The 17750-nt window shown below is 45.1% G+C and overlaps 1 protein-coding gene and 1 long non-coding RNA gene across 8 annotated transcripts in view; one reads left to right on the top strand and one right to left on the bottom strand.

Annotated features, from left to right (window-relative positions):
* Positions 1-757: 757 nt before the first annotated feature.
* On the bottom strand, positions 758-16582 carry LOC122458657. Its single transcript, XR_006278767.1, has 3 exons — positions 16543-16582; positions 1329-1471; positions 758-1190 (listed from the first exon to the last, which is right to left on the bottom strand). It is a non-coding gene; the product is annotated as an uncharacterized LOC122458657 (long non-coding RNA).
* The window catches only part of TERF1 (telomeric repeat binding factor 1), a 48429-nt gene continuing 33720 nt past the window's right edge, over positions 3042-17750 (top strand). For 2 of the 7 annotated variants that reach the window (XM_043507715.1, XM_043507716.1), the window contains exons 1-2: positions 3042-3428; positions 5026-5121. In XM_043507715.1, coding sequence (XP_043363650.1) covers positions 3257-3428; positions 5026-5121 — 268 coding nt within the window. In that variant the 5' untranslated portion in view covers positions 3042-3256. Of the gene's footprint in view, positions 3429-3448; positions 3899-4487; positions 4552-5025; positions 5122-17750 lie in introns of those variants that run through there. The other 5 variants (XM_038390340.2, XM_043507717.1, XM_038390337.2 and 2 more) reach the window with 5 other exon arrangements.

Below are 17750 nucleotides of genomic sequence, written 5' to 3'. Positions count from 1 at the left end.
GTGGGAAAGAGTCCATAAAACTGTGAGGAATACTGGTTTCTGGAAAGAAGAGGGACAGTTGCCAGTACTATTCACTGAGTTAGGTTACCATTGTTCTTGTTAATGGAAGTTTCATACACTAAACTATCAACACTGGTTGTATACTCATTGCCACAACTGTGCTAGCAGATACAGTTGGTCAGACTGTCAGCTGCATTCTCTTAAATTCTCTTTGACTCTTTAATGTAGCTCCTCAGGAAAACAGTTGGGTTAATGTGGTAGAATAAAATACCCTTTGTAAGGGACTGCAGAAGACTTTGTTACGGCCTAGCTAGGGAATTTTCGCTTTCTCGAGCTGAGAGGTTACTGTGGGACATAGATAGCTGCTTTGTTATTGTCGGAGATAGTTCTTGAAGGACACAGCTGCTGTGTTATTGCAGGATATGGATAGTTCTTGAAGGACAGAGCTGCTTTGCATGGCCCTTCGCCAGGTAGTAGAAAGCCCCCCTTTAAGAAACACCTAATTCTATATTCATGAGCTGTTTTTGTGTAGTGCTTATTAACGCTGACTGTCTGCCCCTCCGTTGGACTCCGTCCCAGGCAGAACTCCGGTGTGCTGGGTTCCCCGCCTTTGTGACTGCTTGGAGTCCCCGTTGCGGGTGAGTCACTAACCTTCAGTAAAGCCAATAACTCACAGCTGTGTGTAAGCCTCCTTTTTCTCAGAGTACTCCTGCCAGACCTGTGGTGCTTTGAGCACCGTGGCCCAGAACACCCTTAAACTTCTTTTTGTGTGTGTAAATTAATCTTTGCAGAGGGGAACTGATCCCCATAGAGTTCGTTAAACTGAATCCTCTGGTGTTTGTCTCCCCAGCTACATCATATTAAGTGAGAATCATGCTACTGATATTCTTTTTGTAATAAATATCAGTTTAATGTTACATTTAAAAGTTGTTTAATATTTAATAATGCATAAAGAGGAGTGAATCTATATATGAACTTCAGAAATCCCACAAAAAATATAAACAAACCAAATCAAACAAGTGTTAACAATATTCACTACGGCATCTACACTACAAAGTTTGCCAATGGAGTTAAGTTGGCTAAGAGTGTGAAAAAAATCACACCTGTAGCTGACATAACTATGTTGGCAAAACCCCCAGTGTAGACAGAACTATGCCAACAGAAGAGTGCTTCTGTCATCTTAGCTAATGCTGTAATGTAATGCATCCGATGAAGTGAGCTGTAGCTCACGAAATCTTACACTCAAATAAATTTGTTAGTCTCTAAGGTGCCACAAGTATTCCTTTTCTTTTTGCAAATACAGACTAACACGGCTGCTACTCTGAAACCTGTAATGTAGTGTAACTATGCCAGCTGAACTCCTGCTGGTTTACATGGTGTCTCCAATAGGCTCTGCTGGCATAGTATGCCAATGAAGACTCTGTAGGTAGACAACAGAGAGCGAAATATCTAGGCTTTCATTTATTTTAAACTCCTTTTTTTATTGCATGTCCACAAGTTATAAACCATTACAAACAAAACAAAATAAATGTATGTTACAAGACTCTTATTTAGGTTGCAGAGTCAAGCACTCAGAAGTTAAAATGCTTGATATACGGTTGCCCATTCAACCTTAATTTTGCCCACTTGTGTGTCCATGCACCCAACTGGAAAAAGGTTTAAAAAAAGGAGCTACAAGAATGATTTGAAGTCTGGAAAGCCTGCCTTTTACTCAGAGGCTTAAGAAACTCAATATATTTAGTTTATTCACAAGAAGATTAAGAGATGACTTGATCACAACCTATAAGTACCTACATAGGGAAGAAATTTCTGAAAGTAGAGAGCTCTTTCATCTACCAGAAGAAAGCATAAACATAACAAGTTTCAATAGTTGGAAACTGAAACTAAGTAAATTCAGACCAAAAGTAAGAGCAAATATTTAATAGGGAGGGTAATTAAACATTGGAAAAATTTACCTAGGTATATGGTGGATTCTCCATCACTCAAGGATCTTTAAATCAAGACTGAATATCCTAAATGATACGCTATAGCTAAAGCAAAAGTTATGAGAAACTATTTTGTGTGGTTCTATGGTTCTATGGCCAGCCATTATACAGGAAGTCAGACAAAATGATCCTAATGGTTCCTTCTGGCCTTAACATCTAGCAATTGGTGAATCCTGTGCACTGAATAAGGCAAGGATCCTGTGAAAAAACACTATGTGATCATATAATTAAAGACAGTATCATAATGCATACACAGAAGGAGCAGAATTAAAATGTTGGCCCGGCAAGTGTAAACTTGGCATTTCCTAGCTTTTGCGTGCTTGACTTTGCAATCTAACTAACATTATTTTAACATATTTTTTATATATTTTCCTTTTTAAAAAAAAATGTTTCTCACACTCCTGAGTGATGTGGGTTTCAGAGTAGCAGCCGCGTTAGTCTGAATTCGCAAAAAGAAAAGCAGTACTTGTGGCACCTTAGAGACTAACACATTTATTAGAGCATAAGCTTTCATGAGCTACAGCTCACTTCATCGTGATGTAGTTATACTGATGTAAGTCTGTAGCATAGACCTGGCCTAACTGCTGCTCCTGACCGAATGTCCCTCGTGCGGCTCTGTAGCCTCCCGGCTGCTGTCCAGGGAGGGCTTCGTGCAAGAAGTGTGGGAGTGCAGGAAGCTGTGAAGGCGCCAGAGGGAGGGGAGGGGCGCTGTAGCTGCGGGGGTGAAGGGCAGCACGGAAGAAGATGCAAACATGAGAAGTAGAAGGGTACAAGGGGGCCAGCAGCGGCTTTCCTACGGCGGCAGGGACCATAAAGGGACGGAGAGTTCCTCCAACCCCAGGACACACAGTACACCCCGTCACTGCCGGGGGCTTGTGTGGTGGGTGACGTCCTCGTTCCCCCCAGATTCTTCCCGCCCCCCGGGCATCTCTCAGCCAATCACAGCCCCACTCACGGGAGAGGTCTATTGACCGAACGCGGCCGTGAACTTGTCCGTGTCGTTCCCCCCCCGCCAGACCGCTGCCACAGGAAGTGACGTTAGTGGGGGCGGGAAAGGCTCCGCAGCGGGAGTGTTTGGGGGCGTTAAATGGAAGCAAGCTGAAGCCGGGGTTTGCGAGGCAGAAGAGGCGGAGCCTGCGCGAGGAGCACGCGCGTAGTGGTGACGTCGTCCCGCCAGCGCTGCGGTTACTGGCGGCGCGAGGCCAGACGTTGTTGGCGCGCGGCTTTGAAAATATAACGCGGAGCGGCCGGGAGCGCGGCCCCGCGGGGAGATGGACGTGGAGGGCTCGGGCTCCTCCGGCGCCCCGGTGTCCTGCGAGCTTTTCGCGGAGACAGAGGCCGTTGCCGCGGGCTGGATGCTGGATTTCACCTGCTACGCGCTGTGCCGGCACTTCCGGGAGGGGCGTACACGGGACTTCGAGCGGAGCCGGGACACGGCGCAGGGTGAGGGCAGACGGCGGGTCGCGGCGGCTCCGTGAGGGCCCGTATCCTGCCGTCTGGTTCGGCCGAGGCCGCGGGGGCGTCGCGGGTAGCGCGCTAGGCCGGGCCGCCTCTTGTTTCGCCGCGGGGAGGCTTCCCCGCGCGTGATGGTCCCGGGCTGGGCGCCCACACGAGCGGGGCCGCCCAGGGCCGCCCCGCGGTGGCTCTCGTCGCTGACGGAGCTGTCGCCCCTCCCTGCTGTGATCCTGGCCCCAGTGCAGCTCGCTGCCCAGGCCAAGGAGTCCCCCGTCTCGGGGGCCGAGGCCCGGTTGGCACCAGCATTTGACTGCGACATCTGGTCAAGATGACCCCAGAGCAGCAGTAGGAGGCATACCCGTGGCCAGCAAAGCGGTGTGGGACAGCAGTGGAAAGATTGCCTGAGGCAGAACAGTGGATCTGAAATAATTCTGAATGTGAATTAACTCCTTTTGAAAGTGAGTTAATTAATGTGTGTTGAGATGCCCGATGATGATGCAAAACAAAAAATGCTAGGGTGGAAAAAAAATCAAGTGAACCTGAACCAACGTTTCAGTACAGAAACACATCTTTTGTCCATTGTCTACATTAGTCATGCTGATTTGAATTCTGAACCATTGTCTGTCAGCACTATTCTGCAGTTGCAGTGTCCACTGGATGTGGATCCCACAGTTTTTCCAAATATCTGACAGAAGCACTGGGTTGTTGGAGATTGCAAAAGGCTACTAGTGACCTATAGGACAATTTATGGGAGATTAGATGCTCTCGTGCCTTGTGAACAAGAGGCAATTCAGTGTATCCACTTCCATCTGTCTACTGCCATGCGTCTTGTTCAGTTGTTGTCTGCTCCCATGATGAGACATCTTTCTCAATATTTTTTGTGTGTGGGAATAGTAGGAAGGGACTCTTTGTGCTATTACACCAGCAATTTCCCTCCACACTGGAAATAAAATGGTGTTGGTGAAAACTTTTTGGATTAATTTACATATTTGTAAACCCCTTCATTTTCAGTTAAACTGACTTTTACTTGAAAAATTTCTCTTTCAGAAAGTTGCTATGGTAACTGACTGACAAAGCAAGAGTAACTACTACAATGAATTTTTTTTTCTGGGTAATCATATTTCCTTTGTTCCTTGTCTCTGAGGTAGCACGTGGTTTTGGGATATTCCCTAGAAATGTCTTTGAAGTCTCCAGTTGTATTTTATTCATCTCACTTAAGATTCTGAGCAAAACAAAAGCTTTCATTTATATGTGGTATTGTGCGATTTTGAGCTTAGCTAAATTATTTTACAGAATATGGACCTCTGGTGTGCTCCGTCACTTCTAGTTTGCTGCTGTAAATCTCAAGTAATCTGTTTTTAAATATGAACTTGATTACGTCCTTTTGTAATGGAGACAAAAGTTATTTACTAATGCATTTTTGAAAATGACTGCTAATACTTTTTTAAAGCGTTTACTTTGGTTAGAAAACTAGTAAAGTACTTTAAATAAGATGGGTATGATGATTCTATGCCTCTTTTACCTCTAGCCACAGTGTGGCACTGCTGGAACAAAACTGATTCAAGTTTACCCTTTCCTTTTTCAGCTATTATTAATGGCCTGTCCAAAATAGCTACTCATCAGATGAAAACTGTGTATCTGTGTCAGTTTTTGACACGAATTTCAGAAGGAAAAACACTTGGTAAATATTTCTTAACTCCTTTTTAATGTAATTCTGATTTTTAACAGTTATTTGGATGAAGCTGATATGCTTTTCTCCACTAACTTGGTATGGTGCACCAGATGAGTTCTTCCTTTCCTTCCTCCTCCCCCAATCCCCACTTTTCTTAATAACTGTGAATAATTAAATAGATTTTCTTTGGTATATACTTTTCATCTGATTACATTCAGACAGTGTTCAACTTTTTCTCGTTTTTAAATTTAGTGTCTGTTTTTTTCCAATGATCAAAAACAAGCCTGCATTGTCAAGAGAATGAATAGAACTATTTCACTGGTCTCTTTGTACTTGCCTTGTTTCTAGAGTACAATAAACAGACCACAAGAGGTAATTCTGTGTTATCAATTTTTTCTATATGGAAATTGATTTGATTAACAGTATTTTTATACTTCATTATAGGGTATCCTTATCTTTATCATTTTTATATATTTTTCTCTATTTTTAAACAGTAACCTTTAAAATCAAAAGGGATGGTTCTCTCAACTTAACATGTTTTGTCATTAAGAAAAATTGTCATTATTTTAAGATACTGCATTGCACAAACTAGAGAGAAGGTATCCTGAGCACCTGTTAAATGTGGTAATCTGACTAAAACATTTTAAGAAGAAAAGTAGAGAACATAATTACTTCAAACTGAGCTATACTAAGGTCCAGATTAAGCATCATCTTGTAAACCTCTTGTGAATTCTTCACATTTCTTAGTAAGCATAAAATTTATTCCACTAGGCCAATTACATTGCTACAGGTTTACAGTAAGCGGAGTCCATCCTACTTTGTCTTTGGCAGCATACATCTTCAAAGCAGTAGAAATAATTGAGTCAGAATTTGTTGTGGGCAACTGAAATTACATTTCCTTCCGATGAAGTGAGCTGTACCTCACAAAAGCTTATGCTCACATAAATGTGTTAGTCTCTAAGGTGCCACAAGTACTTTTTTTTCTTTTTGCAGATACAGACTAACACAGCTGCTACTCTGAAACATTTCCATCTAAAAGATTTAGTGTTGCTAGATGTAAAGCTTTAGCTGCTAAATCTGAAAGAGTAAAAGACACTTGAACAGAAAGGATTAAAGTATTTCCAGCCAGATTCACACCTGCACTGTAAACTGTGCTCTCCCTCTGTACCTGCAGGGTATTTGCTTTGATGGAGACATTCATTCCAGGATAGGGCAGACAGCAGCGCCAGGTTATTTGTATCGGAAGGGAAGAGAGGTGGCTTTAGTTTATCTGGGACTTCTTAGGAGCTTCATAATCAGCAGCTCCCCAGGAATTGTAGTAATTTCCACATTGGTTGGCCATGCCCATTGTCTCCCAGTTTGACCACGCCCATTTTGTTGATTGTGACACTGTACTCAAGCTTCTAGCAGACTCTCTATTGTTGGAGCCTTTCAGCCCATTTTTCACCAGGAGTACACAAGAGGCTAATCCAAGGACTTTGTAACTACTAAATGTAATGTGTGTATTGATCATGTGCTCTCCAGAGAGGTTACATAGCAGTAGTCTCAGAATTGATAGCTTCCACAGATCTAAATTTCAGAATTGTATGCCCAGTCATGTGAACCACAGAAGATTTTCAAGCAATGCAGTGGTAGGGAGTATGTATTCATGCTTCTCAGATCCAGTATCTTAAAATCGCTAACTGTGTGGGTTCTTGCACCTTCCTCGGAGGCATCTGGTGCAGCCACTGTCCTATCCAAAATACTGGATTAGATTAATCGCAGGACTGATTCAGAATGGCAATTCCTATGTTCTCACTGCTGCTGTTCCCCGTACAAAATCTCTTACTCACACTCTAGGGGCACCCTCCTTTACCCAGTTCCTAGGGATCAAGGCATAACAAGGTTGATTTACACACACACCCCCACCCTTTCCCAGTTCCTACGGCTCTGGGTGAAAGGCACCTACCCTTACCCAATTCCTAAAGCTCATGGCATACTCGTTTGCACGTTTGTGGGGTCTTTTACCAGTGAAGGAGCCTTACGCAGTAATATCTATCTTAACGTCTATTAACAACACCAGAACAAAATGCACACACTACACATACAATGCTCACCACTCCCAATAAGTCAGATGAACTTTTATTGATGGCCAGTCAGGATCAGGTCTACCTGGGGGATTCCAGTTTCTGCACGGTGTCATTGGCAGAGAGTTGAGGTCTGGTAGCTCTGATCTTTGGGGCTGTGTCCTGAAGTTGGTTCCCAAAGAACTTCCTTTCAGACCCCAGTTTTTATAGTGAAACTTGAGTCCTATGGGCAAGTCTATCCTTCCTCTATCAGCTAGGTAATTTGCATCAACACAGATGCTTTTTTGGCTTGCTTTTGGATCCAGAGCAGCTCAGATGTCTTAAAAGGGACATAATCAATTTCCACCAGCATTCTGATTACCCCTAACTTTTAATTCCTGCTTCCAAAACACATGGCCTGCCCTGGCCCCGCGCTGCTCCCAAAAGCAGCTGGCACCATGTTCCTGTGGCCCCTGAGGGAGGGGAGGGATAGAGGGCTCCGTGCGCTGTCCTCGCCTGTGAGTACCTCCCCCAAAGCTCCCATTGGCTGTGGATCCCCCATCCCTGGCCATTGGGAGCTGTGGGGAGCGGTGCCTGCAGACAAGGGCAACGTGCGGAGCCCTCTGCCCCCGCCCAGGGGCCGCAGGAACATGGTGCCAGCCGCTTCGAGGAGCAGCGCGGGGCCTGCAGCAACACCAAGGGTGGCAATTCCGCAGGCTGGATCCAAAGCCCTGATGGGCCGGACCCGGCCTGCGGGCTGTAGTTTGCCCACCCCTGCTCTAGCCGGTCTCTATGGAAAGTGTTTCTCCTTAGTAGGAGGTGCAGTTGCTGCTAATGTGTAGCACAGCACTACCTTCTGTTGTGTCTCAACTGACTCGAAAATGAATGTTGAATGCTCTGCAGCACTGGATATAGCACTTAGATAATACTAGCTATCTGGAATCTTCTGTAACATTGGAGTATGGGTGAGATGTTGACAAATTGAATTACCAGAGAGGAATTTTCCCTTTTATACATTTAGCAGTTTGAGAACTTCAAATCTTGGCTTTCACAAATGCTGGTGTAAATATGTGATGGTTCAGAATGAAAGCAATTTGCAGTGTTGATGATGACTTTTACCTTTGAATATTTTAAGTTTACCTGCTACAGATTTTCTTTCCACACTTTCTTTTAACTATCCAATAAATATTTGGATTTTGTGGAGGACCTTAGCTGGCTTGCGGAGTTCTTGAGGGATGGGGGAAGAGCAAGGACTTGGTGTGCAAGCTTCCCCTGCCTCCTGAATGCCGCAGACCAGCTGATTGCCACGGGTAGGGGGGAGGCTGCGCACCGAGTCCTCACTCCTCCCCCCGCCCCTGAATGTCGCAAGCCTGCTGATAGCCGTGGGCAGGAGGGAGGGGGAAGGAGCGAGGATGTGGCGCGCCTTCCCCCTGGCTCCTGCCCTCAACAATCAGCTGGCTTGCGGTATTGAGGGAGGGGGAGCCTGCGCACCATGTCCTCACTCCTCCCCCTTCCCTCCTGCCCAGGGCAATCAGCTGGCTTGCACATTCGGGAGGAGCACGGACGCAGTGGTGTGGAGTAAAGAGGGATGGGGGGAAGAAGAGGGGTTTGGGGGAAGGGATGGAATGAGCGGGCCGAGGGTTGAGCCCCTCCCCCCGCCCCGGTGTTTGCAGAGTAGGGGAAGCTGCCGCTGCTGCTGTGCAATATACTTCTCCTAGCCTACAGCACCTTCAGCCTCCTTGTCTGCCTCATTGTCTCCAGTGCCAGTGGGCTGTGCCTGTGTGGGGTAAGGCAGGGACACCTCCCAACAATAGTACACCTCCCAAACAATACAGTATGTTTGTAAATACACAACACTTGCACACTAACCCTCCACCTGTTGCTTTATGGCCCAACGGCCCTCCTCAGGAATAGGGCTCTACACCAAGTGCTTGCGAGGCCACCAGCTGCCTGCAAAGCTGCTGTGCACCACCTGCAGCTGAGGCCCTGCCTTGCTCTCTTGCAACAATGATAGATTGTAGTATTAAATTGCTTGTTTAAAATGTATATAATGTCTTTTGTCTGGCAAAAAAAAAATTTCCCTGGAACCTAGACCCCCCCCCTGTTTACATTCATTCTTTTGGGGAAATTGGATTTGCTTAACATTGTTTCACTTAAAGTCGCATTTTGCAGGAACATAACTACAACCTTAAGTGAGGAGTTACTGTACTTAGATTTTCAGAAAGCATTTGACAAGGTCCCTCACCAAAGACTCTTAAGCAAAGTAAGCTGTCATGGGATAACAGGGAACGTCGTCTTACTTATTGGTAACTGGGTAAAAGATAGGAAACAAAGGGTAGGAATGGTCTGCTCTCAGAATGGAGAGAGGTAAATAGGGGTGTCTCCAAGGGATCTGAACTGGGACCAGTCCTACTCGGCATATTTGTAAGTGATCTGGAAAAAGGGGTAAACAGTGAGGTGGCAAAATTTGCAGATGATACTAAACTACTCAAGATAGTTAAACCCCAGGTAGACTGCGAAGAGCTACAAAAGGATTTCTGAAAACTGGGTGACTGGCAACAAAATGGCAGATAAAATTCAATGTTGATAACTGCAAAGTAATACACATTGGGAAACAACCCAACTATACATGTAAAATGATGGGGTCTAAATTAGCTGTTACCCACTCAAGAAAGATCTTGGAATCATTGTGGATAGTTCTCTGAAAACATCCTCTCAATATGTCGCAGCAGTCAAAAAAAAAAAAAAAAAAAAAAAAAAAACACAATGCTGGGAATCGTTAAGAAAAGGTTAGCTAATAAGACAGAAAATATATTACCTCTATTTAAATCCGTGGTACACCCACATCTTGAATACTATGTGCAGATGTGATTGCCCCATCTCAAAAAATATATTGGAATTGGAAAGGGTTCAGAAAAGGGCAACCAAAATGAGTAGGAGTATGGAACAGCTGCCCTATGAGGAGACATTAATAAGACTGGGACTTTTCAGTTTGGAAAAGAGATGACTAAGGGGGGATATGATATAGCAGTCTATAAAATCATGACTGGTGTGGAGAAAGTAAATAAGGAAGTGTTTACTTCTTCTCATAACACACAAACTAGGGGTCACCAAATGAAATTAATAGGCAACAGGTTTAAAACAAAGTATTTCTTCACACAGTGCGGTCAACCTGTGGAACTCTTTGCTGGAGGATGATGTGAAGGCCAAGGCTATAACAGAGTTCAAAAAAGAAGTACATAAATTCATGGAGGATTGGTCCATCAATGGCTATTAGCCAGGATGGGCGGGGATGGGTCCTTAGCCCCTGTTTGCCATAGGTGGGAATGGGCAACAGGGAATAGATCATTTGATGATTACCTATTCTGTTCATTCCCTCTGGGGCACCTGGCAGTGGCCACTGTTGGATGGCAGGATACTGGGCTAGATAGACTTTCATTCTGACCCACTATGGCCGTTCTTATGTTCTAATCATCCCCTTACAGCCCAGCTCTGTTAATGAGTTCTCCCTCCCAGGAAGCATTGGGACCTAGTAGGGAATCCAGTTTCCCAGGATTCTGAGAGATCTCTTGAGAGTCTAGAGGCTCCAGGCCCTAAAAAAAGCAAGCCCCAAAAGACCTTACCAAAGCCACAGCAGCTCTCCTACACTCCCAAAGTGCATTTTAAAAAGTTTGGAAAATTCAGGAATGGAGTAAAAGCATAAAAAGTCCAGGACATGGAGTCCTCTGGCTCTTGTTCCTCCTGCTGATCATCCACTGAAGGTGAGCTGTGAAATCTGAGCAGGCTACTGAGAATAAGCCTCAAGTTAAATTTCTCCCCACAAAATCCTCCCAAGGCTGCAATAACCCTTCACTCCTCTGAGGACTTCATTAGAGATGAATGGAACAAGCCTGACAAGGGCATTCATATTAACCAGCAATCTCAGGCTCTAACATTCAAGAACCAAGGGGCTCTATTACTGAGACACTGAAGATTGATGCCATTGCACTGTCCCTCGCCAGGAATATGATTATTCCATCAGTGGGGGAGTTCTACCCTAAGGAACCCATATATAGAAAGATGGAAGCCACTCGTAAAGCCTGGGCTGTCGTCCTCTGAGTGTCCCTGGTAGCTACTTGCTTTGCAGGAGCATCTCTTTCCTGGCTGGAATTGCTCAAAGATCTTAAGAACAGAGACCACCCTGACTTTGGTTCCACATTAAAGAGTCTACCTAGCAACAGTATTTGTAGCAGTGCCTCAGTGGGTGCAATGAGGTTCAGTCCAAGCCCTGGCTTCCAGTGCAGTAACCAGGAGCCACCTGTGGCTTTGACCATGGAAGGTGGAAACTCTCTAAGCTGCTCCTACATTTGGCAAAGTTTACAGATTCCTTCTTTGGAGAAAAACTGGATAAAGTGGTGGCTGACAATGTGGCAAAACCCAAACAGTTTCTTCCTTCCCCACTAAAGGCCCTCAGGAGAGAATATAAACCAGCCTTCATAGAGAGGCGCTACTTGGCCTCATGAAAGTACTAGTGAAGGAACAACCAATTCCCCAAGGAAAAGCAGTGGAATCAAAGTGTCTGGGTGCAGGGGGATAATCTGGAGGAACCTCAGTCTCCTCCATAATCTACTTTGACAGAGATCACATAGGTCTCCACCCAGAGCTGTAGCTAGGGGGCAGGATTTCCATTTCCTAGAGGAATGTTTTTTATTGACCACAAACAAGTGATTCAGGGAAACAGTAAACCAGGGATACTCCCTTGAGCTGAGAGTTCCACCCCATTGGTTCTTCATCCAGTCACCCAGCTGGACAATAAAACACAATCTATTCCAGAACAAAATATCTCTTCTGCTTATGAGAGTATTTAGTACAAAGTTCTTTTGTTTCTGCTGCAACTTCTTCCTTGTACAGAAACACACCAGGGGCAGGTATGAGAGCCTTTCTCAACCTCAGAAAGCTCAACAAGTGGATGAAGAAGTTTTGGGTGGAGACTGATGTCATTCCAGTCCTGGGGGGAGGGAGAGACTCTGACTTCAGTAGATCTAGTAGACACATCTCCATATCCCCATTAGACTAGACACCACAGGCTTCTGAGGTTGACCTACAGCAGGAAACATTATCAGTACTGAACATTCCCATTCGGCCTGTCCTCAGCCCCTGGGGTTTTTACAGAAACATTGGTAGTGATGTTAGTAGACTCAGGTTGCAGGGGATTCACCTGTATACCTTCATGGATGACATCTTGATCAGAGCTCCATCACAGTGAACAGCACAAAGGGCCACATCTTGGATGTTGAATCTCTTCCAGGCGTACAGCTTCATCATCTGTGCCAGGAAAAGTTCTCTGGTGCCATCCAGTATTATATTTTTCTTGTTGCAGAGCCACACAATACCTACCAGCTGACTAAGCTTCCAAATGCTAGGACTCCTGGTGTTGTGTATGGGGATAACTCCATGGGCACAATCACTCATCAGAAGTCTTCAAGCCTTCATAGTAAAGGTGTGGGACCACTTCCTTGATCAAATATGGGTTCCTTACAGTGGTGGTCAGCCCACCACCATGTGTGCAAAGGCATACCCATTTGCCTTCCAGATCCTTTAGTCCTCACAAGCGATGCAGATTCAACAACTGTGCCAAGAGCACAGTTCGTATCCCAGAAATCCAGGAATTCTAACTATTCTTTACTTTCTCCAAAAAGGCGTAGACAGAGGCCTTCAGCCCAGTACCAGTACACATCAGGTGTCCGCTCTTAGTAGTGTGCTATTTGCAGTATACTCTGGCTTCCTGGCAGATAATCCACAGGGAACTAGATTCCTTCAAACAGTCAGACTAGCCAGAATGGTGGGCAGGCTACTTTTTCCAAAATGGGACTTCTGCTTGTTTTGGGGGTCCTGACAAGCCATAGAATCATAGAATATCAGGGTTGGAAGGGACCCCAGAAGGTCATCTAGTCCAACCCCCTGCTCAAAGCAGGACCAAGTCCCAGTTAAATCATCCTAGCCAGGGCTTTGTCAAGCCTGACCTTAAAAACCTCTAAGGAAGGAGATTCTACCACCTCCCTAGGTAACGCATTCCAGTGTTTCACCACCCTCTTAGTGAAAAAGTTTTTCCTAATATCCAATCTAAACCTCCCCCATTGCAACTTGAGACCATTACTCCTCGTTCTGTCATCTGCTACCATTGAGAACAGTCTAGAGCCATCCTCTTTGAAACCCCCTTTCAGGTAGTTGAAAGCAGCTATCAAATCCCCCCTCATTCTTCTCTTCTGCAGACTAAACAATCCCAGCTCCCTCAGCCTCTCCTCATAAGTCATGTGCTCTAGACCCCTAATCATTTTCGTTGCCCTTCGCTGTACTCTTTCCAATTTATCCACATCCTTCTTGTAGTGTGGGGCCCAAAACTGGACACAGTACTCCAGATGAGGCCTCACCAGTGTCGAATAGAGGGGAACGATCACGTCCCTCGATCTGCTCGCTATGCCCCTACTTATACATCCCAAAATGCCATTGGCCTTCTTGGCAACAAGGGCACACTGCTGACTCATATCCAGCTTCTCGTCCACTGTCACCCCTAGGTCCTTTTCCGCAGAACTGCTGCCGAGCCATTCGGTCCCTAGTCTGTAGCGGTGCATTGGATTCTTCCATCCTAAGTGCAGGACCCTGCACTTATCCTTATTGAACCTCATTAGATTTCTTTTGGCCCAATCTTCCAATTTGTCTAGGTCCTTCTGTATCCTATCCCTCCCCTCCAGCGTATCTACCACTCCTCCCAGTTTAGTATCATCCGCAAATTTGCTGAGTGCAATCCACACCATCCTCCAGATCATTTATGAAGATATTGAACAAAACGGGCCCCAGGACCGACCCCTGGGGCACTCCACTTGACACCGGCTGCCAACTAGACATGGAGCCATTGATCACTACCCGTTGAGCCCGACAATCTAGCCAGCTTTCTACCCACCTTAGAGTGCATTCATCCAGCCCATACTTCCTTAACTTGCTGACAAGAATGTTGTGGGAGACCGTGTCAAAAGCTTTGCTAAAGTCAAGAAACAATACATCCACTGCTTTCCCTTCATCCACAGAACCAGTAATCTCATCATAAAAGGCGATTAGATTAGTCAGGCATGACCTTCCCTTGGTGAATCCATGCTGACTGTTCCTGATCACTTTCCTCTCCTCTAAGTGCTTCAGGATTGATTCTTTGAGGACCTGCTCCATGATTTTTCCAGGGACTGAGGTGAGGCTGACCGGCCTGTAGTTCCCAGGATCCTCCTTCTTCCCTTTTTTAAAGATGGGCACTACATTAGACTTTTTCCAGTCATCCGGGACTTCCCCCGTTCGCCACGAGTTTTCAAAGATAATGGCCAAGGGCTCTGCAATCACAGCCGCCAATTCCCTCAGCACTCTCGGATGCAATTCGTCCGGCCCCAGGGACTTGTGCACGTCCAGCTTTTCTAAATAGTCCCTAACCACCTCTATCTCTACAGAGGGCTGGCCATCTCTTCCCCATTTTGTGATGCCCAGCACAGCAGTCTGGGAGCTGACCTTGTTAGTGAAAACAGAGGCAAAAAAAGCATTGAGTACATTAGCTTTTTCCACATCCTCTGTCACTAGCTTGCCTCCCTCATTCAGTAAGGGGCCCACACTTTCCTTGGCTTTCTTCTTGTTGCCAACATACCTGAAGAAACCCTTCTTGTTACTCTTGACATCTCTTGCTAGCTGCAGCTTCAGGTGCGATTTGGCCCTCCTGATATCTTTCCTACATGCCCGAGCAATATTTTTATACTCTTCCCTGGTCATATGTCCAACCTTCCACTTCTTGTAAGCTTCTTTTTTATGTTTAAGATCCGCTAGGATTTCACCACTAAGCCAAGCTGGTCGCCTGCCATATTTACTATTCTTTCGACTCATCGGGATGGTTTGTCCCTGTAACCTCAACAGGGATTCCTTGAAATACAGCCAGCTCTCCTGGACTCCCTTCCCTTTCATGTTAGTCCCCCAGGGGATCCTGGCCATCTGTTCCCTGAGGGAGTCAAAGTCTGCTTTCCTGAAGTCCAGGGTCCGTATCCTGCTGCTTACCTTTCTTCCCTGCGTCAGGATCCTGAACTCAACCAACTCATGGTCACTGCCTCCCAGATTCCCATCCACTTTTGCTTCCCCCACTAATTCTACCCGGTTTGTGAGCAGCAGGTCAAGAAAAGCGCTCCCCCTAGTTGGCTCCCCTAGCACTTGCACCAGGAAATTGTCCCCTACGCTTTCCAAAAACTTCCTGGATTGTCTATGCACCGCTGTATTGCTCTCCCAGCAGATATCAGGAAAATTAAAGTCACCCATGAGAATCAGGGCATGCGATCTAGTAGCTTCCGTGAGTTGCCGGAAGAAAGCCTCATCCACCTCATCCCCCTGGTCCGGTGGTCTATAGCAGACTCCCACCATGACATCACTCCTGTTGCACACACTTCTAAACTTTAATCCAGAGACACTCAGGTTTTTCCACAGTTTCGTACCGGAGCTCTGAGCAGTCATACTGCTCCCTTACATACAGTGCTACTCCCCCACCTTTTCTGCCCTGCCTGTCCTTCCTGAACAGTTTATAACCATCCATGACTGTACTCCAGTCATGTGAGTTATCCCACCAAGTCTCTGTTATTCCAATCACGTCATAATTCCTTGACATCACCAGGACCTCCAGTTCTCCCTGCTTGTTTCCAAGGCTTTGTGCATTTGTATATAAGCACTTGAGATAACCTGTTGATCGCCCCTCAATCCCAGTATGAGGCAGGAGCCCTCCCCTCACAGACCTTCCTGCCTGTGCTTCCTCCCGGTATCCCGCTTTCCCACTTTTCCCATCCCTTCGAGCCTCTGACTTCACTGGCAACCTTTTATTTACCCATTAAGACTTGTTTCTCAGTAGCTGTCCCATCCACCAGGCAAGCACCAGAGCTGGCAGCCTTGTCTATACAAGAGCCTTACTACATGTTCCAAAAGAACAAGGTGGTGATCAGGACACCAGAAACCTTTTTTTCATTCTGTCCAAACCTACAATATCCAACTGAAAAGTGATGGCACACTTAGATTTTCAGAGTTCTTCTGACATCTATCTCAAGCATACAGAATCCACGAGAAGCTCGTGCTCCTTGTTTGTGTTCTTCCACTCAAGATACCAGGGGCACAGAGCTTCCAAGTCCTCCATCACTGGGTGGATTACACCAGAGTCTCTCAACCTTTCCAGACCACTGTACCTCTTTCAGAAGTCTGACTTGTCTTGCATACCCCCAAGTTTCACCTCACTTAAAAACCACTTGCTTACAAAATCGGGTACAATTCAAAAATGTCACTGCATGCTATTACTGAAAAATTGCATACTTTCTCATTTTTACTATATAACTAAAATCAATTGGACTATAAATATTGTACATATTTTTCAGTGTATAGTATATAGAGCAGTATAAACAAGTCCATAGTCTGTATGAAATTTTAGTTTGTACTGACTTCACTAGTGCTTTTTATGCAGCCTGTAGTAAAACTAGGCAAATATCTAGATGAGTTGATGTACCCCCTGGAAGTTCTTTGCGTACCCCCTATCGGTACACTACCTCCGGTTGAGAACCACTAAATTAGACTGTATTGTGGAAGCTTGCAAATCATCAGAGGGGATCAAGGTGTGCTCCCCGAAAGGATTAAGACACACTCCATTAGATCTTTAGCAATTTCATGTGTGGGATGAGCTAGTGGATCCACTTCTGAAATTTGTAGAACAGCCACTTAGTCTACAGCTGACACCTTCATTACGCACTGCAAAATGCCTCCTTTGGCAGGAAGGTGCTGCAGGCAGTGGTCAAGAAATAGATTTCTTTAGACTTTTTTTTTTATAAATGTCAAAACAGGAGCTTTTGAAAGGCCACTAGTTGCAACTGAGTTGTCAGTTTAGTAGTAACTGAAGCAATAATACGAAGAGATAGATAGAAATGTGTGTTGTATAAATATTTTTCTGCTCTCTGAAATTGAGGGCACTTCAGTTTTCTTTGAGTCTCCAGCTATACTGTAAGTGATATCCAGTGTGGCTGACTTTAAAACATCTATTTCCGTAGTTTCAGGAGGAATGATACTCTGTCTATAGCTAAGAAAGATACTAAAAAATAAAAGAAGAAACTTCCAAAACTAAGGAAGATACTACTCTGTATGGGGTGTACGCAGAAGAGGGAGAGTCAGAATTTAATCAGTTGAAATTAAGAGGAAAAACTGAACCAGATTCCAGGTATATGTAGACCAATATAGCCAAAATAAAGACCATTCATACAAGCAATCATATTTAAACTTAATACCTATGAGCAAGAATACTGAGCTAATCACAACATTGGAAGTATAACTTGCTTTAAAAACAAAGGCACAGTAGTGCAGCCACCAGTACGTGGAAGGAGTTCAGTTCCTGTTGTGTTTTGCTAACATTGAAAAGACTCATTCAGCTCTGCAGAACACATCTGAAGAAAATGTAAGACATCAAATCCTCCACACACTGAAAATATTTTGAAGAGACATGAACTTTTAAAAACACCAATACTCATTATGCACAGTGTGGGGGGGCGGGTGGGGAAACCATGCAATTAAATA

This window comes from Dermochelys coriacea, chromosome 2 (genome assembly GCF_009764565.3).
Source record: "Dermochelys coriacea isolate rDerCor1 chromosome 2, rDerCor1.pri.v4, whole genome shotgun sequence".
In the NCBI taxonomy this organism is placed as follows: Eukaryota; Metazoa; Chordata; order Testudines; family Dermochelyidae; genus Dermochelys; species Dermochelys coriacea.
The sequence above is the reverse complement of the archived record's forward strand: the minus strand, read 5'-3'. Positions and strand labels throughout refer to the sequence as shown.